The sequence below is a fragment of the Cheilinus undulatus genome, linkage group 9, assembly GCF_018320785.1.
Source record: "Cheilinus undulatus linkage group 9, ASM1832078v1, whole genome shotgun sequence".
Classification (NCBI taxonomy): domain Eukaryota; kingdom Metazoa; phylum Chordata; class Actinopteri; order Labriformes; family Labridae; genus Cheilinus; species Cheilinus undulatus.
Genome location: NC_054873.1, coordinates 28,083,905 through 28,101,712, shown reverse-complemented (window position 1 = coordinate 28,101,712; position 17,808 = coordinate 28,083,905). Strand labels below are relative to the sequence as shown.

At 37.9% G+C, this 17,808-nt stretch overlaps 2 protein-coding genes across 3 annotated transcripts; one reads left to right on the top strand and one right to left on the bottom strand.

Annotated features, from left to right (window-relative positions):
- Positions 1 to 436: 436 nt before the first annotated feature.
- Positions 437 to 5,462, bottom strand: bend7 (BEN domain containing 7). Its single transcript, XM_041796464.1, has 10 exons — positions 5,399 to 5,462; positions 4,813 to 4,884; positions 4,394 to 4,731; positions 3,955 to 4,090; positions 3,528 to 3,877; positions 1,661 to 1,768; positions 1,386 to 1,503; positions 1,195 to 1,308; positions 953 to 994; positions 437 to 516 (listed from the first exon to the last, which is right to left on the bottom strand). The coding sequence occupies exons 1-10, from the start codon at positions 5,460 to 5,462 to the stop codon at positions 461 to 463; spliced, it is 1,398 nt and encodes a 465-aa protein (XP_041652398.1). The 3' UTR covers positions 437 to 460.
- Positions 5,463 to 8,196: 2,734 nt separating this feature from the next.
- On the top strand, positions 8,197 to 17,260 carry prpf18 (PRP18 pre-mRNA processing factor 18 homolog (yeast)). 2 transcript variants are annotated; one of them, XM_041794610.1, is made up of 11 exons: positions 8,197 to 8,356; positions 9,166 to 9,243; positions 9,511 to 9,537; positions 10,778 to 10,879; positions 10,959 to 11,072; positions 13,178 to 13,324; positions 13,505 to 13,573; positions 13,942 to 14,082; positions 14,163 to 14,234; positions 14,307 to 14,462; positions 16,716 to 17,260. In XM_041794610.1, the coding sequence occupies exons 1-11, from the start codon at positions 8,291 to 8,293 to the stop codon at positions 16,794 to 16,796; spliced, it is 1,053 nt and encodes a 350-aa protein (XP_041650544.1). In that variant the 5' UTR covers positions 8,197 to 8,290; the 3' UTR covers positions 16,797 to 17,260. The 2 variants fall into 2 exon arrangements, with proteins under 2 accessions (XP_041650544.1, XP_041650545.1); XM_041794611.1 differs by lacking the exon at positions 9,511 to 9,537.
- The last annotated feature ends 548 nt before the right edge of the window (positions 17,261 to 17,808 follow it).

The window sequence follows — 17,808 nt, the reverse complement described above, 5'->3', positions numbered from 1 at the left end:
TGTTGAACCTATATAGTTAGTTCACTGTCTACTTAAAGTCCCTGTAAAGTGAACAAAAAAATCTTTACTGTAGGTTTGATGTATGACAGGCCACTGTGTAATAAACCACCAGGCCAAATTTGAGTCATGAAAAACAGCTCGAAGTTTATAAAATTAAGCTTCAAAATCATTAAAAAATGAGGCAGTAAAATCCGCTCTAGGATGGTGTGAGTGTTTCAGTGGAATGAGCTGAAGCCACGCCCACTCACGAGAATTCTCAAAGTTAGAATTTCACTTTAAAGGGACTTTAAACAAAATCCTAGACACCAAGCTCCTTCATTTAGACCAAATGTTACCCGCTACCATCAATTGCACAAAACAGTAAAGCTGCAAAAGAACCACCCAAAATGGCAAAATGCATCAGGTTTGACAAATAATGAAGATGGCAAATCTGTTGTAAGGTCATGAGGCAGCCCTTTAATTAACCAGTCATGTTTACGGTCACTTCCACACCTGCAGGCCTGCTGAAGTTGCATGCTGAAAAAGGGAACAAAATTGTGTTTATTGTCAATAGATCATCAATTGGAAAAATGCCTAATTTTTTTGTATGAATACATACATTAGTGCATTATCATGTTCACAAATTTAGTCAATTAATCGAAATCTGTCTTTCTTCGAAAAAAATAAGGCAGGAAAAGATCTGCAATTGAGACGACAAGAATCAAATAGATGTGACAGAGGGGATGAGGTGTATGGTTTGAAGGTAATTAGCTGACATTTTGGGAAGCTGTGTGAGAATGTCAGATGTAACGGGACCAGCATGACAAAGACATATGAGCCAGTGAGTGAGCCAGTTACTCCACTCTGTGAGCATGTTATTACAGTGAAGTGTTGAAAAGTGAAGACAGTGTATGGGCTCAAAGGGAGCGAGTGAAAAGATTTTGGGTATAGATATGAGGAGAAAGGCTCATACTTGTTGAAGGTCCATTTATGACTTCCTCTGCTTCTACACCATCTGTAATAACAAAAAGAGAACAAACATCACCTGACACATGAGAAAAAAGCACTTCTTTAACTTTTTCTTCATTCTTAACTATTCAACTACTCTAATATGGAAATAACTAAACTTAGTCTTAACAAATTAAAAACTCCATTTGCATATTAAAACAGGATTAAAGGCTCAAGAGAAAAATCTTACAGGCATAAAGTCTGTACCTCTTTTCAGCCTCCTCCTGGCAAGTTTAATCTGGTCTTGAAGGATCTGAACCCAGTCCCGAGGCCCAGGCAACTTCTCTATTCTGTGTTCAGTGCAGTATTTCTCTGTAAACACTGGAGACAGTTCACAAACCTAGATTAATGCCTTCACTATCAATATTTTTGTACATTTATTTTGTAATCTTCCCTACCTTTAATAGCACCCACAATATTCTGGTCCAAGCCCTTCCGGTTATCATTAAGGCCTCTCTTTCTTTTTCCATTTGGCAAAGAATTAGCTAGAGTAGCATCATCAAAGAAGGCACACACCTAGGGATATTGAAGCACCATGTTAAACCTGTGATTAACCTTAAGTGAACTTAGCTTGTGGATAATCAGATGTTTTTGAATTTTATAAAAGGGGATCAACTTGTGATGCCACATGACTGCAAAATTTAACCAATATCAAAGGTTCAATGATTCACACCAGTTTCCGGAATAGCAGGCTGCCAGAGCGTGTGTAGTTCACAAGGATGGAGTCCAGCTGAGCCTTTGATATATACACGTCATAATCTTCAGCCAGACGTACTTCAGACTTAAAGAGAAACAAACAGGAAATACTGAGAGATGTGTTGGCACACAGTTCCATTAAAAAAAAAAAAGAAGATACATTTTAAAGGACAAGATAAATTTAGCCTGAGATAATCATGTCTTCATTTTTGTGTCATCACAAACCTAAACTGAAGATGACTGCAAGAGGGCTTAAAATGTAATGCTTTCCCATGAGTCAGGCTTGTAGAGGTTTAAGGACAGAAAGCTCATCATCGAAGCAAACGTGGCTCCGCTTATTTTCTAACAGTGGGTATTAATTAAACAGCTCAAAGCTCTGAGTTGTCAGCACTGTCATATCTGCAAGGCCTGCTGCTAGTACCAGAAGTCTTTAAAAGTAGTGTGGGAGGTAGAGACTTCAGTTATCAGGCCACTCTCTTTTAGAATCTTAAGGGTCAGGGAGGCAGACATCCTCTTTCCTCTTCCCTTTTTAAGAATAGGCTTAAAACTTTAACATTTTAAAGGCTTGAATGGGGGAAACAAAGGCTAAACCAGGCAGCTACTATGCTGCTATTTGCTTAGACTGCTAAGTGACTTTATACACCAAGTTCCTGTCTTTCCCGCATCTCTCTTTATGTTTTTATGTCCCATTAATGCACGCTAGTTTTTTCATCAACCCCTGCGTTTATTTGTTCTGTCCTTTTTGCTGAAGTAATTCAGCAGGATACTGTAAAACTTCAAATGAATGTCCATCCTATTTTTAGACCCAGTTAATTACCAGCCTGGTGTTGCTGTGCATTTAGAGAAATACCGGTAGGTCGCACTTGCAGACCCCTATTCATTAACCATGCATACAAGATTGATTGGCCAGATTTCATCCCTGTCATCAGGTAGATCCTTCTTGCAAAGCTTCAGTCTGAAACGATTGTGTCCGGTCTGAGAAAAGACCAATTAGCGTAATCTGAGGAAATTCAGGTGGGCGGGGTTACGTTGTTCTATGCGACGTTATACAATGGCTGCTGCTGTAGCTGTTTGCTCATATGTAGCTACAGCGGCAGTTTTTTCAGAACCTGATGACATTTATTTATTAAAAGAAGAGCAAAAAATCACTCCAAAAGCTTTTCGTGGCAGAAAATACATCTTTGCTCTTCTCACAACAGGCTTCAGCATGAGTTTGTTTCACCAACCGACTCTGTTTATAGTTTCAAATGTGCTGCCCTTCCCAAACTGGGCAGTTGCCTTGATAGATGGGACACACATCCCATGCAATGGATGTGTGAGTCTATCCTATCCTTATTCATTGTTGAAATTGTTTGCAGAGCACAAATAAGGAGAAAAAGGTACAAGACAGAAAAATAAAGATGAAACCAAGCATCTTCAAAAAGGACTGAATAATTAGAAATGTTACTTTTATAGCTATGTTTTAAATAACAAAATATTTTCTGATATGTTAACACAGAATAGGCCAGCATAGTATTTATTAATTATAATATTAACAGGGTTCTTTCTCCCTCTCAACCATGACGCAGCAAGTTGACATAGATGGGATGCTTTACAAAGTAAGTTAAGCGACTTTTATCTGTCATTGTTACTCCACTTTGCTGTGCAAGTTTTGCAAATAAAGCAAATAAAAGCCCAGGCTATTGATTTAAGTTGAATGGTATTCTGCTAATTCTCAACATTGTAGGGTGCATGTTAGGCTGATTTATGGTCATAAAATTTGCAGTGTACAGTATATGATTGATAAAAAGCAGATAATAAAATTAGGCACAGAAAATAGACAAGTTTACATTAAAATGGATTACCTCTAACAGCTGAGGCTCCTTCGCTGGGTTCAGTAGAGCATTGTGTGTTTTGTTTGGAGTTACTGGATCATTATGAGATGGCAGCACAGATACCTCAGAGCAAACAGGGTGACTGTTTGGTGGAGATGATTTTTGCTCTTTCTCACATCCCTCCCTGTAGTCAGCTTCTGCAGGTACAGCTACATACACTGAGGCCTCCGGAGGGGCAGGGGCAGCTTTTCTAGAATTAGACACAGTGAGCGGTGCCACTTTATAGATCGGCCTCCTCTTGCGGGGCCGACAGCGAGGAGCGGGGCCCTGACCAAGACGAGGTAGGCACGGTGGCGCTGCTTGTTCCTGTCTTTCATACACTAGAAAAAGGAACACATTATGCATTTTCCATTTTTGAGTTTCTTATACTATGAAATGTGTTTGTTCATGGACTGACCTCTCTGAGTCTGCATCAGCTTCCTCATGGAACGCAGTTCCTGTAGAATAGCTTGCAAGGTGCCCTTGCAGTTACACATACAGCAGGGGGTTTCTGGCTCTGCAGGAGGGGCTACATCTGCCGGAAAGTCATTGTACTGGTTAGTGACTGTCTCAGACTTTCAAATGTGAATATACTTTCTTATTTTTGCTGTAATGACAACCTAAGATTCAGAATTTTGGGTTAGTCTCCACAGCAAGTCAGTTGACTTTTCACCAATGAGTTAGGTTTCTACCTGTAAACAGATTTTATCCAGCCATTGTTACAAATTTCTGCTCAAAGTGGACTAAATATTCACTAGATCAGCTACACAATAAAGCCATATCTTTTTATTGCATCATTATTCCAAGGGCAATGTTTCATGTGTCATTTTTTCATGCTTTTATAGCCTACCGTCAACTTCATGCTCTTTAACTGGATCTTTGGTGCTGTTGTGGAGGTTTCTTGTGGCTTTGGAGCGGGTGCTATACACACAGCTTGACCCATTGTGACTAGAGGTGGGTATGGATGAAAGTGAAGGCCCTGGCTCCTCTGTAGAGCTCCAGCTGTTACTGTGCCGCTCCTCTGATAAAGCTGCAGATTGCTGTACCCAGCTCAGATGCCCGTCCTGGGTCTCCTTTGTGAAGCTGTCCTGCTCTGCTCCCACACGCTGATAAAACCTGCTGGTTTTATCACTCAGAAGCCTCATCATTCCTGTGATTTGCTTCTTGATCTCCATACCTTCATCTCCAACCCAAACTATGGTGAGAGAAGTGGGTGGGTAGCATAGGTGACATTTACAATAATGTATCATACATAAAAAGTTACAGTGGCACATACCTTCAGGTGCAGCAGCATCCATGGGCTCTCTGTTGGCATCTTTTCTGCTTAAATTCATCGTAAATGAAGAATCTGAAAGACAAACAGCTGCTAGATTGAATTTAACTTTTATTATAAGACCTGTGTGACACAGGAATGAGACATTATGTTGCATTGTAATAATGAAGCTCGTGCAAGCTAATAAGCTGTGATGTCAACCATGACAACCCCCCTCCCCTCCATGCATAAACCACCACCTGTAGGTGGTATGAAGAATTGTAGTCGAGGGGTGGGCTGGAGCGAAATCTTCTGCAAAAAGTGAAAAATTCAGCTGCAGGTTGCATGATCAGAATGCGCGACTGAGCTCATATCTGGGAGTTTACTTATGTGATGATCAAATCTATGTTTAGAGTAGGGTTCATTCTGACATACTAGACTTGCATCATCGGACTTAGCTGGTGGTCAACAGAGGCGCAGACTGTGGGCATTGTCGTGGCCGTCGCTTTTGTTTACAGAGCCGTCTCTGCTGGCACACAGCGCCAGACTAACACCAGACACAGACGCGCGTCTCGTAAGGGCTCGCATTCATTCAGCAGCAGCAGCCTACCTTCATCCGTGACCAGTTTAAAGCTCTGTGACTTCCTTCTCCTCTTTCTCTCCCCGAACTCCATCTTCAGAATGTAGCCTATAGTCTAGAGTAAGTCGCTCTTCAGAAAGACGAGATCAGTGACAGACTGAGCGGAATGACTGTCCGTCTGCTTTATTAATCAGTTAAATTTCTCCTCAGGCTCTGCTACACGTCCCCTCATCGGCTCCTTTTCTTTGTGTTAAGCTTGAAAAAAGCTCATATAGATGCCACTGTATGATCCATACCCGTTCCCACTAAGATGCTGGTTCTTCCCTCTCGCCATGTAAATAAATTAATGACTTTAATACTAAAAATTCGTCACATATCCCTTTGCGCCACCTGATGGTATGTTCTCATCTAAAAGGTCGAGTCAGAAATTTGCCCCTGTAGTATCCAGACAAGGGACTGGCCTTGGGTAAATAAAAGGAACACAGACTGCAGCAAACATGAACTTTCTCTCATAAAGTCTTAAATTATATTCATGTAAACCCTGTAAACTACATATTTTCTACATTAAAAGTCAGTTGAACATCTCTTTTTAAACTACAGTGTGCTAACAGATTGGTTTTACTTGTTGTGGAGAAGGATGTTAGGTTGTTGTGAGATGTCAAATTTGCTTTTTAAGAAGCCTACCTATATCTATGCCTACCTGCTCTAAGTAGTCTAAACTGTTTCTTTACTGCAGGGGTGTCCAAACTTTTTCCACTGAGGGACACATACAAAAAATCTGAAGGATGGTGGGGCCGCTTTTAAATACCTCTCCTTTATTTTATCAAAGTTAGGTAAAGATTTAAGTCACAAAAAGATGCACGTCAACAAATTGTCATGTCAAAATGTTTGTTTACAGATTTAGCACAGTAGGTGATTCATACCATCTCCACAAACTATAATTTTTTTGTTTCCTTCTTGACAGAAGAGTATAGTTTTGTGTTACCTTCCTGAGACGAGCCCCCAAGGTGACACAATAATATTCCTGTCTGTCAATAAGAAAACAGATAAAATATACAGTCAAGCACAAGCTTCATGTTCTGATGTGGGCCATTTTTTCTTTATGTTTTACAGTTTGCAGTGGGCCCATTAAAAAAATAGACAAAGGGCTGCATTTGGCCCCCGGGCCATAGTTTGGACACCCCTTGTTTACTGTAAAAGCAGTGGTGTTGCCAGACTTTTAAAGTAACATGGCAGATTAAAAATATGTACTATAAGTCATCATAACTTCATTTTTATATCTCAAAAAGATATTGGAATTCACTCTTTCAAGTACAAAGGTAAATATGTCAAGCAAATAAATGAAGTGTGAGACTTGCCTCTGACATAGCCAATCATAATTTTGAATTTTTTGGGGTGGCCGCTGGGGTGACCAATCATCTTTCTAGGGTTGATTCCGGCCCCCCCTTGACACACCTTTAAGCAAATATCTTAACATGACAAGGACAGAGAGGGCACATTGTAAAATTCAGGAGTTCATGGACTGATTGGTATCAAAATGTAGCCTGCTGTATTTTCTGCACCACAATATCAAAACAATTTTGAATACTTTGACACGACAAGGTCAAACTACAGTTTTTATTTTATAAAGATAAATATGACGGTGCACAAGGACGCAGCAACTCCTAGCTCTCTGTTTTGGTGCACAGTTTTTGTAATTGTATGGATGCTTTTTTTAATCTTTTTTTTTTTTCTTAAATAGAAACTTTGCACAAAAATTGAGAAAATTTGTGTTTGATAGATGATTTCGTTGTGCTTATTGGCAATACATCTTATACTGTTGGAAAGCCTGTATATTTCTCTTTAAATGGTGTCACATTTGTGAGGAACATGCATTTTTGGGACAGTCAGGTGCCTGATTGTCATCATTGAATTCAGTCTCAATGCAGAGAGATATCGAGACGAGATTCGGCAACCAGTGGCAAACCCATATCTCCACAGTCTGGGAGCCAACCTTATCCTCCAAGACTACAGCGCTCACCCCAACAGAGTGGGGTTCATTAGAAACTTCCTCCAGAATTTGGGGGAGGATGGAATGGCCTCAACCCCATTGAACACTTGTGGGACCAGCTTGGGTGTGCTGTTCGTGCCAGTGACCAGCACAACCACACCGGCTGACTTGTGACAACTGCTGGTTGGAATGGAATGCCATACCACAACAGTGTGTGACCAGGTGCCAGGCTGTTGTGGCTCTGTGTGGTTGCTACTGGTATTCTACTGAGGCTCCTGTTTGTTAAATGAATAATTTGTTGAATTGCCAATATGTCTTGTTCCGAATGACTCAATCATCCAATCCACCAAACAAGAGGCAATGGCATGGGTACAGCACACATACTCAGCTCTGCTGCTCATCTGCTCTCAGATTTGTTCAAGTCCTTACACCAGATTTTACCCCAGTAAAGTTTTGATGAATGCAAAGCCTAATGTAATGGCGTTTCAATGTTATTACACTCAGCTAGTCCACATATAACGCCTGAGAGAGAATGGAGCCCTGACTTGAAAACAATTTAACAAATAATAACAGTGAGACTTCAGAAGTGTTAAATCTTTCCAAGTTACTTTAAGTCGATCAGTTGTATCCCCTTTATTATGAATTGAAAACTGCTGGACAACATCTTAAATATTTTATTCACTTTAACCTTGGAAACATTTATATTAAAGTGGCTGCAGGGTTTACGATTCTGATAACCACATCTTTTGGCTCGTCATTAAAACAGGTTTTTCATTTTATTTTGAATAAAACTTTAGACTCTTACGCTGAAATTCGGAAGTCTAATTACGTAGATGACTTCCGGTTGTAGCAGCCTGCTGTTTATGTTACTGTAGTACTACGTGTATTTATATTTAATCAAGACATAGCGTGCACATTGTTTTATACCCGAGATGGATATACTAAAAGCTGAGATCGCAAGGAAAAGGAAACTTGTGGAAGGAAAGCAGCTCGTTGACGTCAGTAAATGTTTACGCTGTTTTGTTTTGTTAGCATGCTAAGTTAGCTCAAAGGTGTTTGCATTGCGTTTTGTGTTAGCAGTGCTCTTCTGGAATCAACATGCTTTAGTTGTTATGTCACGTTACAATATAAGAATTATACTGAATCTAATACGTAAAGCCAATATTCAGTGTTGTTGATACTCAATAGTATCGATAATCTATTCCCCGAGCTACATTTATAACAACAACATCAACAACATTTTAACAATCTTACGATAAATTTGAAAAACGAACGATGTTGACATCTATCTTAACCCTAAACCAACATAGATAAGGTCAAGCGTTCGTAACATTTTGAATGCTTTATTTTTTTCAACAATTAAAGTTACAGGAAGATTCCTGCAGTGCATACTGTCTAAATGTAAGAAATTACACTGTCGGATGCAGACTTGCCTTGAAGTATCCCATACCTATGACCTACACTCCTAATAAGGCAGCTTTTGGTTGCTTCAAAGCTTAGGTTCTATCTTAAGTAGTCAGTGAAAATAACAAAGTATCGTTTTAAATGTGTGGTATTAAGATCCCATTCAATATGTCTGCCATTTTGACACAGTTTCATTATACATGCTGACTATTGCCCTGTTATGGTGTTTTATGTTTTTAACCCATTAAGGCAAAAAAACTATCTAGCTTTGCTGTAACGATATGGAATATTTCCTTTAAAGAATAGCTACTTAGTTCTACTTCACCACTAATCTGATCTCTTAATTGTACTGTACATTGAAATTGAACTTCACTTGTTAACAGTGGATTTTCTTTTCTTACAGGAAACAAAAAGATTCTTCAAAAGGTCTGATCTTGCTCGCAAGGAGCAAGAAGATTATTACAGACGATGTGGCTACAAGGTTAATCTCAAGACACCTCTCTCTCTCTCTCTCTCTCTCTCTCTCTGTTCATCAGACAAACACAAACATAGGCTACTTGTTGTAATCTTTCTTTAGTTCCATTTTATCTCATGTTTGGGATGAATATCTAAGTTATCTTCTTTAATATTAAAGTTTAAAAATTTTGACAGGAACAAAAAAATCAGGCTCTTTTGACCGTATTAGTGTTTACATCTGTGTTTGCTGTGCTGTTTTTCCCCAACCTGCCTCTGCTGCCTGCATCTGTAGGTTCAGCGAGAGAGTCCTGAGAGCCAGGTATGGGTTTGCACAGTAAAAATAGCTGACAGGATGCATGATAAAATATCATAAACACTGTACCCCAAAGGCCTCTGTTTCCTTGGCACCCTTTCTGAAAGATAACTCTTGACAATCAAGAGAGAAAAGAAGCAAAAATAGTACAATGTGTAAATATGTTTTTCTTTTAAATCAGTGGATATATAGTTATTTAACTTAACAGTAAATCCACCAGACTTATTTGGGCAGTGAGCAAATCAAGAACTAATTTGATAGTAGAACCATTTAAGTAGCTCCCTTTTGCTTTTTGTGATTAATCAGTTCATTTTTTGTAGTGTGCATTTGTTTAAAACCCTCTTGCATACTTATAAAAGTTTATTTGGAGCATACTCATAATCAGTTGTTTGGCTGGTTTTTAAACTTTTGACTTTGCAACAATCATTTGTCAGAAGGAAAGGGAACAAGGAAAGGAATCTACAAAGCCAGAGTGGGACCCTGACATGGTGTGGATTTCAGCATGGAATACTGAACTGTAGAAGACAATTACACTACTTTAGGTTACTGCACCTCTTATTTTGCAAATGCTCTGTAACAGCAGCTTTAATATCTAGAACAATTTTAAGTTTTCCCTGGTTGTGTGTTATTATTCTGCATTGCTTTGTAACAGCTGCTTACTGAAAAAAAAAAGCATTTTTGTTTGATCCTGTGCAAAGCTTAAATATCAAACACTCCAGGCTGGGATTTTTTTTTTTATTTATTTTTTTTTTTGCACAGATACAAAATTCTTTTTTTACTTTAGCAAAGCCTGTTGTTTATTTTAAAGGCTTTCTTTTGTAATCAGTTCCTGTTTGTTCTTTTAGATTGTGCTCATAAAATCACAATCTAAAAGTGTTGGGATGCATGTGCTTTTGAAAGCATGATCTGATAGCATAGTTTTACCTGTTTTGTTGGGACAAAATCCCAAAATGCTTTGCCTTTGATCAGCTTAAGGCAGGGCAGCCAGCATTCAAATTCAGCCAAAGTTATGCCCTTACTGTATTATCACTTCACATGCTTCTGTTGACTTTTCCCTAAAGAGGAAAGAAGAAGTGAATGTGTTTGTCATTGTGGCACACATCCCCTTAAGTCCTGAACTCTGGTGTCATGCAGACATAGCAGAGGCTGTTTACATATCCCAGTTGTAAATTATGGACATGCACATTTCTCTTCAACCCCTTCAATAATTTCAGCACATTTCCTCTCCTTCTACTCTGCTTTGAAGGTTGATAAAGAAGAAGAAGAAGAGCCTTCCACTGCAGCTAACCCTGTGTTAGAGCTGGAGTTAACAGAAGAGAAGCTGCCAATGACACTGTCACGACAGGAGGTGAGTCATCAGAGAAAAATACAGCAACATTGAACGAGCAGTATGTTTGTGTGTTTTATTCATCACTTTATTTGTGTAGGTAATCAGACGGCTTAGAGAACGTGGTGAACCTATCCGACTGTTTGGAGAGTCAGACTATGACGCTTTTCAGAGACTACGAAAGATTGAGATCCTGACCCCAGAAGTGAATAAGGTAAGACTGAGACAGCATCTAGTAAAACTAGGTGAGATGGGCACAGTTTAAGATTTATGAAGTCCAGTAAGAAAGACATTACATTTGATTGAAGTTCATCTGTTAATTCTGTTCAAAATTAACTAAAGTCAACATTAACATCAAAGCTGTTGAAAATCCAACAGCCCATCTATAGTATGTTTTCTTATCATCACAGTTATTTACTCTACTGCTGTGTATTTCTCAGGCCAAACATCACTTGTTTTGACTAAATTAACCATTTCAAAATCTAGGGGTGCCACGGTCAGCATTTTTGGCCATCTGATTTTTTAATATTGAGTATCTACTGATTCTGTGTCCGGATCTGATACTCTTTGTTTGCGTAGATTAGAGTTTCAATGTGTTTTGTTTAAAAAGATAACTTAAGTGAACAGAACAACTACTAGATGTTTCGGGCTTATTTCATTTAACTTAGTACAGCTAATGTTGTAAAGCACATAGAATCATATTTCTACTCAGAATGGTGTAATAGTTCTGTTTCACTTTAATAATAAGTCAAAAAATAAAGTTTCATATAAACTAAACGCAGTGTTTGAATTAAATTAGACAAGAATCTAAAATCCTCTTAAAGTTGACCTGAGCAGTAAAGAAATAATTCTTAAAGGAAACCCAAATAACCCCAGTTCCACTTAAAAGTGGGGCAAACAGTTTGACTTAAATAACAACAGGATCAAAAACAAATAAATCATACAGCTTCAAAACAACAGCCCCTCTTTAAATGGAGCAGCTTAATCTGAGACACGAGAGAATGCTGAAACTGCAGTAAAACTTGAATATCAAACGGCACTCTTGTTATCACAGGGACATTTTGAAGTGCAACTAGAGCTGCAACAGAACTTTTTCCACCTCCACACTTATTTCTGTTTCCTTAAAATGAACCGATGGTCTTGTTAAGGAAAAGTAGAACCTTCATCATCTTTTCTGTGATCTTTTTTTTTTGCCTTATTGCTCTCTCCAGGGTATTTATCTTTCCACTTTAAGTCCAGAGTTTGTTGCTTCAGTGGAGCATTCTCCTCTGTTACTATAGTGAAGTCACTGTATTACGATGCATTCGTAGATTGGAAATGTTGGATCAAAATGATAAATAGATGCTGCATGTGGTTATTGGATTATTTTCACTCTCAAGCCTGAAGTATTTGCATACTGCTGACATTTTAGCCACAGGAATGATGTTGTTGCTACTAGCCACAAATTGGTGTCTGCCAACGACAGCTGATGTAAATGATCGGCTGGACTGATAGGACCAAATTGAAAATCTAAGATCAATTCTAAAAATGCTTATATCGTCTCGGGTCCAGTACACAAGATCGGGATCAGAACACCCCTGTCAAGATCCAACCAACACAGCAGCCACTAAACATGCATTTGTCAGAACACTGACGAACAATGATTTTTGGTCATTTAACCTACCTTTTAAAGCTCTGATGTACTCTTCTGATCATAATATTCTAACAAAAACAGTCCTGCTGTATCAGTAAAGGGTCCCCACAAACCACATCTTACAAAAGTTTTAATCTTGTATAAAGATCTACAATTCGCTTTAAACCTAATAAACATACAAGGTGTTTTTTTCCTCATGTATTACCAGTCTTCACTCCAGCTTGCTTAAATCATGTAAGTCAAGCATCATTTTATCAATAAAAGTGCTCTGAGCTGAGACAGGCATTTTGCCCCAATATTCAGAAATCTGTCTGAAGTACTAGAGGCATCTGCTCTTACTTAAGGCGTCTGGGAACCATCTTACCCTGATGGAGCAGTGTTAGATACTTCTTCTCTCTGAGGTTAATTGACTAACTGTGGGTAAAAAAAAGCTGAATGTACAGGTTTAGTCCATTGTTTTTCAAATGAACATTTGTTTTGGAAATTAATTTAAAAAATGTAACACTGGTAATGATTATTCATATCCTCGCTATATGTATCATAGGTTTGTAAAATCTATCTTTTTATTTGGCGATTGGAATCAGACTTTTTTTCTTTCTACAAAACAATGTTGTGGCTGTTTTTTATGTTAATGTTATCTTTTCCAGTGAGCTGATAGAAACTTCTGACATTTACCATAATTCCAGGGTTTGAGAAACGACCTAAAAGCTGCTATGGACAAGATCGACCAGCAGTACCTGAATGAGATTGTTGGAGGAACAGAGTCAGGAGAAGGGGATACACAGCATGACCTTAAAGTTCATGAAGAAAACACAACTATAGAAGAACTAGAGGTACATATTATTATAGTAACCATGTTCAGGACTGTTTTTTCTATTAGGTTATTATTTACCCTTTATTTCTTGTTACAGCATGATTATCATACATTTTTAAAGTGTAATACATGTGATTTTTACAGTAAGTATATTTAAGTTATGGTTCAGTTTGTTTCTAATGTGCAAATTGTTCTTCAGGCCCTTGGAAAAACTCTAGGCACAGGAGATGACCATGGAGACCAGGATGTTATTGACAAGTTTTTAAGGGTAAGGTAGAAAAAGAATGCTCTTAATGTGGTCTAGAGGGAGCTGTTGGGTAAGAAAATATTTATATTGTTCATTTTGCTTTTCTGTATTTGATTGTAATTATCTATCTGCTTTGTTTATCAAAAGATGAATATCCGTTCACATTTAAGGAGATTGCAGAGATCCACACATAGTGACAGATTCAATCAAATAAAATTTTACAGAGCCATGTGCTGATCCATCAGATGTTCCTCAGGCATTTTCAAACATCCCTCTCAAACAGTTCAGGCTAGACATAGACAACAACGCATTCATCACTCAATTCACATCTGCATTATTAAAATCTCTTGCTGAAGATGTTGATTACAGTTGCATTCCTTCTGCTGTAGTTTCTTCTTGGTGTTTGGGCCAAAGATCTGAACAGTCGGGAAGATCATGTGAAGCGAAGCGTCCAGGGAAAACTGGCCAGTGCAACCCACTCACAGACAGAGTCCTACCTTAAACCTCTTTTCAGGAAGCTCAGGAAGAAGGTAAGATCAAAACATGCTACAGGGAGGTTGTAAGGATGATGTGAATTTAAGGTTTAATTTTTTTATTTTGTGCATTTCAGAGTTTACCAGCTGACATCAAAGAGTCAATCACAGACATCATTAAGTTCATGCTGGAGAGAGAATATGTTAAGGTATGTTATTATCTGTTTGTTTTTTTTCCATTTAAGCCCATTTCTTAATTAACAGTCATTTGACTTGTGCAGGCAAATGATGCCTATCTGCAGATGGCCATTGGTAACGCTCCATGGCCCATTGGTGTGACTATGGTGGGTATTCATGCCCGTACAGGACGAGAAAAGATCTTCTCCAAGCACGTGGCCCACGTTCTCAACGATGAGACACAGAGAAAATACATCCAGGTAAGACTGTGATACTATCCTCCACAGCAAGCTTTCAAATCTATTAGCTTAGGAATATGGTACCAAAGCCCGCTTTTATCAACATTGTGAAGAAAATATCCTTGATTTTACCTCACGAATGAAATGCAGAATTACCTCAAAGCAAATAATTTCATATTTATCAAACTTGTGCATGCCAATCACACGCATATTACTTAGTAATCAGTGGTGATGAAACCCACTTGCTCTTCATGGGTGAATTTGGGCACAATCAGAGACATTTGCAATCAGAGACGCCTCCTCTATACCATATGTGGTAACAAGACACTCTTAAAAAGCCATGTGAGTATTTTTACCTGCCCAGAATATTGACAAAAAGGGAAAACTAAAGCAGCTTCATAGGAACTGAGGTTAAAAGGTTATAAGCTTGATGAAAATACAGTAAGAGAAATCCTTACACTTACTGAAACAAATAATTTGTTTGCTAACCTAGCGAGAGAGTTATTAACAGAAGACAACATGCTATATGTGAGATGATGATGCATACTGTACATTCTGTTCAGTCAGTTCACTTTCAGAAATCAAGAGAAAGGTTTGATGTAGCTGTCTCCTTGGTATCAATAAACCACGTGGAGTTCAACAGGTGCAATTCTTTTATTAATCATTCAGCACCGTGAAACTAGAAGACAACAAAATAACACTCAGCCTCTCAAATAGGCATACAAATACAGTGCATTATACAAATGAAAGAAATGAACAAACTGGTTGTAACTTATCATGCTCCATCCTGGTGTTGATGAGGCCAGTGTGTGGAAATGCTAATTGAAACTATTTATACAAGTTCCGGGGTGTCGGCTTCCGCCCGTAACGTGAATAGCGAATAACAAAAACAAAAGGTACTAATGGCCACTAACATTTGATATTTAGCTAATTGCATAAAAAGATCACAGCACACAAACTGGGAGTATCTGCAACTGGAGGATAACACAATACCTAACAATTATCACCTCCGTGACACAGCTTTCTCTGGGATTTGAAACCAGGCAGTGACGCTCCTTCTAGAATGTACTTAAAATGCACTGCCTGCAGAGCACACGGTATACTAAATCTTCCAATAAGGCAATATGAGCCATGGCATTATATTTTAAATGCTTATCACAGCTGTTTTTAAAAGTTTTGACAACAATCTAGCAACATGTCTTTTTCAAACTAAACAAAATTACTGAGAAAGCACAAAAAATACATGGGTAATGAGACTGATTTATGAACGCTGAGATACTGGTAATACTTTCTACAGGGGAATAGATTTGGTAACCCAACATATTTACTTTAAATGTTAAAGTAGGTATGATTTTTGGAGATATGTTATAGAAAGTGTAAATACATACACTTACGTGGACACAAACTTAAAATTAACTCCTGCAAGTCCATAAGCCGGTGTCCCACCTGCCCTCAAATTCTAAAAAGGTAATTTCATTAGTTGTAGTTAACTATAATAACCTTGGTTGCAAGAGTATCACCCTCACAGTGAAGGATTTCATAATCTGCATCATTGTTGTGTCCTATATTTTGGAAACCTTGGCTTGTTGAATAACTTTGCTCACATTTGACCGTCCAAAGTTATTATACTTGGAAAAGAATATAATTTGAAGCATTTTAATGAAGCTCTGTGTGACAAAGCACCAGAGTAACTCATTATTCTCGTTATTTAATTTTGTTTTATTGCGGTGTTGAAGCTATTGTGAAATTTAAACTAAAATAAATCTTTACTTTACAGGGGGGTTCTTATTTCTCATTTGTAGTTAGATTACCTAAGAAGAGATTACCTTCTTTTTAAGATCTCTCTTTATAACACTTCTGTGCTCTCTGGGAGAGTTGGATGTTGTGTAAGTTGCATTAATGAAGGGCAATTGCAGTACCTAAATAATTCAACCCACTGGATTTTTTTCATGTCTGGTATTTGTTGCTCTTTTAACTCAGAACATCTCAATGAACCTGCATTTTTCATATTTTAATTCTGTGCATTCCACTGATTTCTGATGCTGATTATTTAACATCATAAACACTAGTTCAATTGAGTCACTAGATGATGTTAGTATGTCAATTTGCACTTACTTCTCTGAAAAATTTTAATTGTGAAATTAACATGAATGCAAAGTGTTTTCGTCCAAAAAAGTGTGCATGAAGTAGCTGAATAAGTTGCTTCATAAGATTTTCTCCATGTTATCATTCATTTTAGTGCTTGAATAACCTTGTCCCTAATTTTCTCTGCAGGGACTGAAGAGGCTAATGACCATCTGCCAGAAACACTTTACAACTGATCCATCAAAGTGTGTGGAGTACAACGCTCTTTAACTTCTGACTTCAGCTTCACTGACATAATGGCTGTCAGGTCCAGTTTGACATAATTCAAACAGATTTATTTTCACTGCAGATAAGTTGTGCGCTCTGGCACAACAGTAGTCGAGAAACTTCTCAAAATCTTGTATATCAAGGGGCATCATCGACCACTTGTGCATTTTGCAGGGAAAACTGAAAAAATGTACCCTTTTCACCGAATAACATTTATTTACATTTGAAATTTCAGTTGTTGCTTGAGACATAAGTTACTTAACTTATGGTCTGTTAAGTAAATTATTTGCAGGAAAGATATGATCATGTGAGTTTTATTACATCAAAGTTCTTTTCTCTTTTTTGACAGGTTAGAGCAGTAAAGTTCAGTTTCAAAAGCCTATTTTAAACTTCTGTGTTTTCTGATCATTGAACCAATCAATCTGTCTCTTTATTATTCCATCAAAAAATAAAGTTGATTTATTACACCAGGTGTTGCATTGTGGTGAAAAAATCCCCTCTTTGAACTATTTTGGTTAATAATTGTAGAGGTTGTGCTCACTTATTCTGCAGCTACTTTACCTAATGGGACTGAATTTAGCCACCATGGCTTTGGTTGGTTTCTGATTTCTGAAGTCTCTCGTAGAGCATTATTAAAATACAGTATTTTACTCTGCCTAGCAATGATTAATTTATCTAACAAGGAAAAATTTTCTGTAATGAAATGCATTTGAAAGCACAGCAGATAATGCTGTTATCTTACTTGTACTGACTAAATAATCTAAAAGCATAAGTGAACTGCACTGCTGACAAACCTTGGAGCTTTACAAAGGTTTAAAAATAAGAATCAAGGATATGTGAAAATGAACATGCAACTATTATCTGAATACATGTAGGTACAGTAATCTCAGAAACTTTATTTGCAATGACTGATTGCTAATAGAAAGCCTTCAGTGTTTTGCTATGATGGTAACATCAGGCGTCACACACTGACCTTATTACACTGGGTTACCATGGTGATCTGGTCTGTTCCTTG

Excerpts from the sequence above, each read along its gene's own strand:
- bend7 (XM_041796464.1), bottom strand. The coding sequence starts at position 5,462 with ATGGAGTTCGGGGAGAGAAAGAGGAGAAGGAAGTCACAGAGCTTTAAA. Across the intron at positions 1,309-1,385 it reads TATTGTGGGTGCTATTAAAG|TGTTTACAGAGAAATACTGC; the intron begins GTAGGGAAGATT and ends AACTGTCTCCAG. Across the intron at positions 995-1,194 it reads CAGGAGGAGGCTGAAAAGAG|ATGGTGTAGAAGCAGAGGAA; the intron begins GTACAGACTTTA and ends TTGTTATTACAG.
- prpf18 (XM_041794610.1), top strand. The coding sequence starts at position 8,291 with ATGGATATACTAAAAGCTGAGATCGCAAGGAAAAGGAAACTTGTGGAA. Across the intron at positions 9,538-10,777 it reads GAGAGAGTCCTGAGAGCCAG|GTTGATAAAGAAGAAGAAGA; the intron begins GTATGGGTTTGC and ends TCTGCTTTGAAG. Across the intron at positions 13,325-13,504 it reads CAACTATAGAAGAACTAGAG|GCCCTTGGAAAAACTCTAGG; the intron begins GTACATATTATT and ends ATTGTTCTTCAG.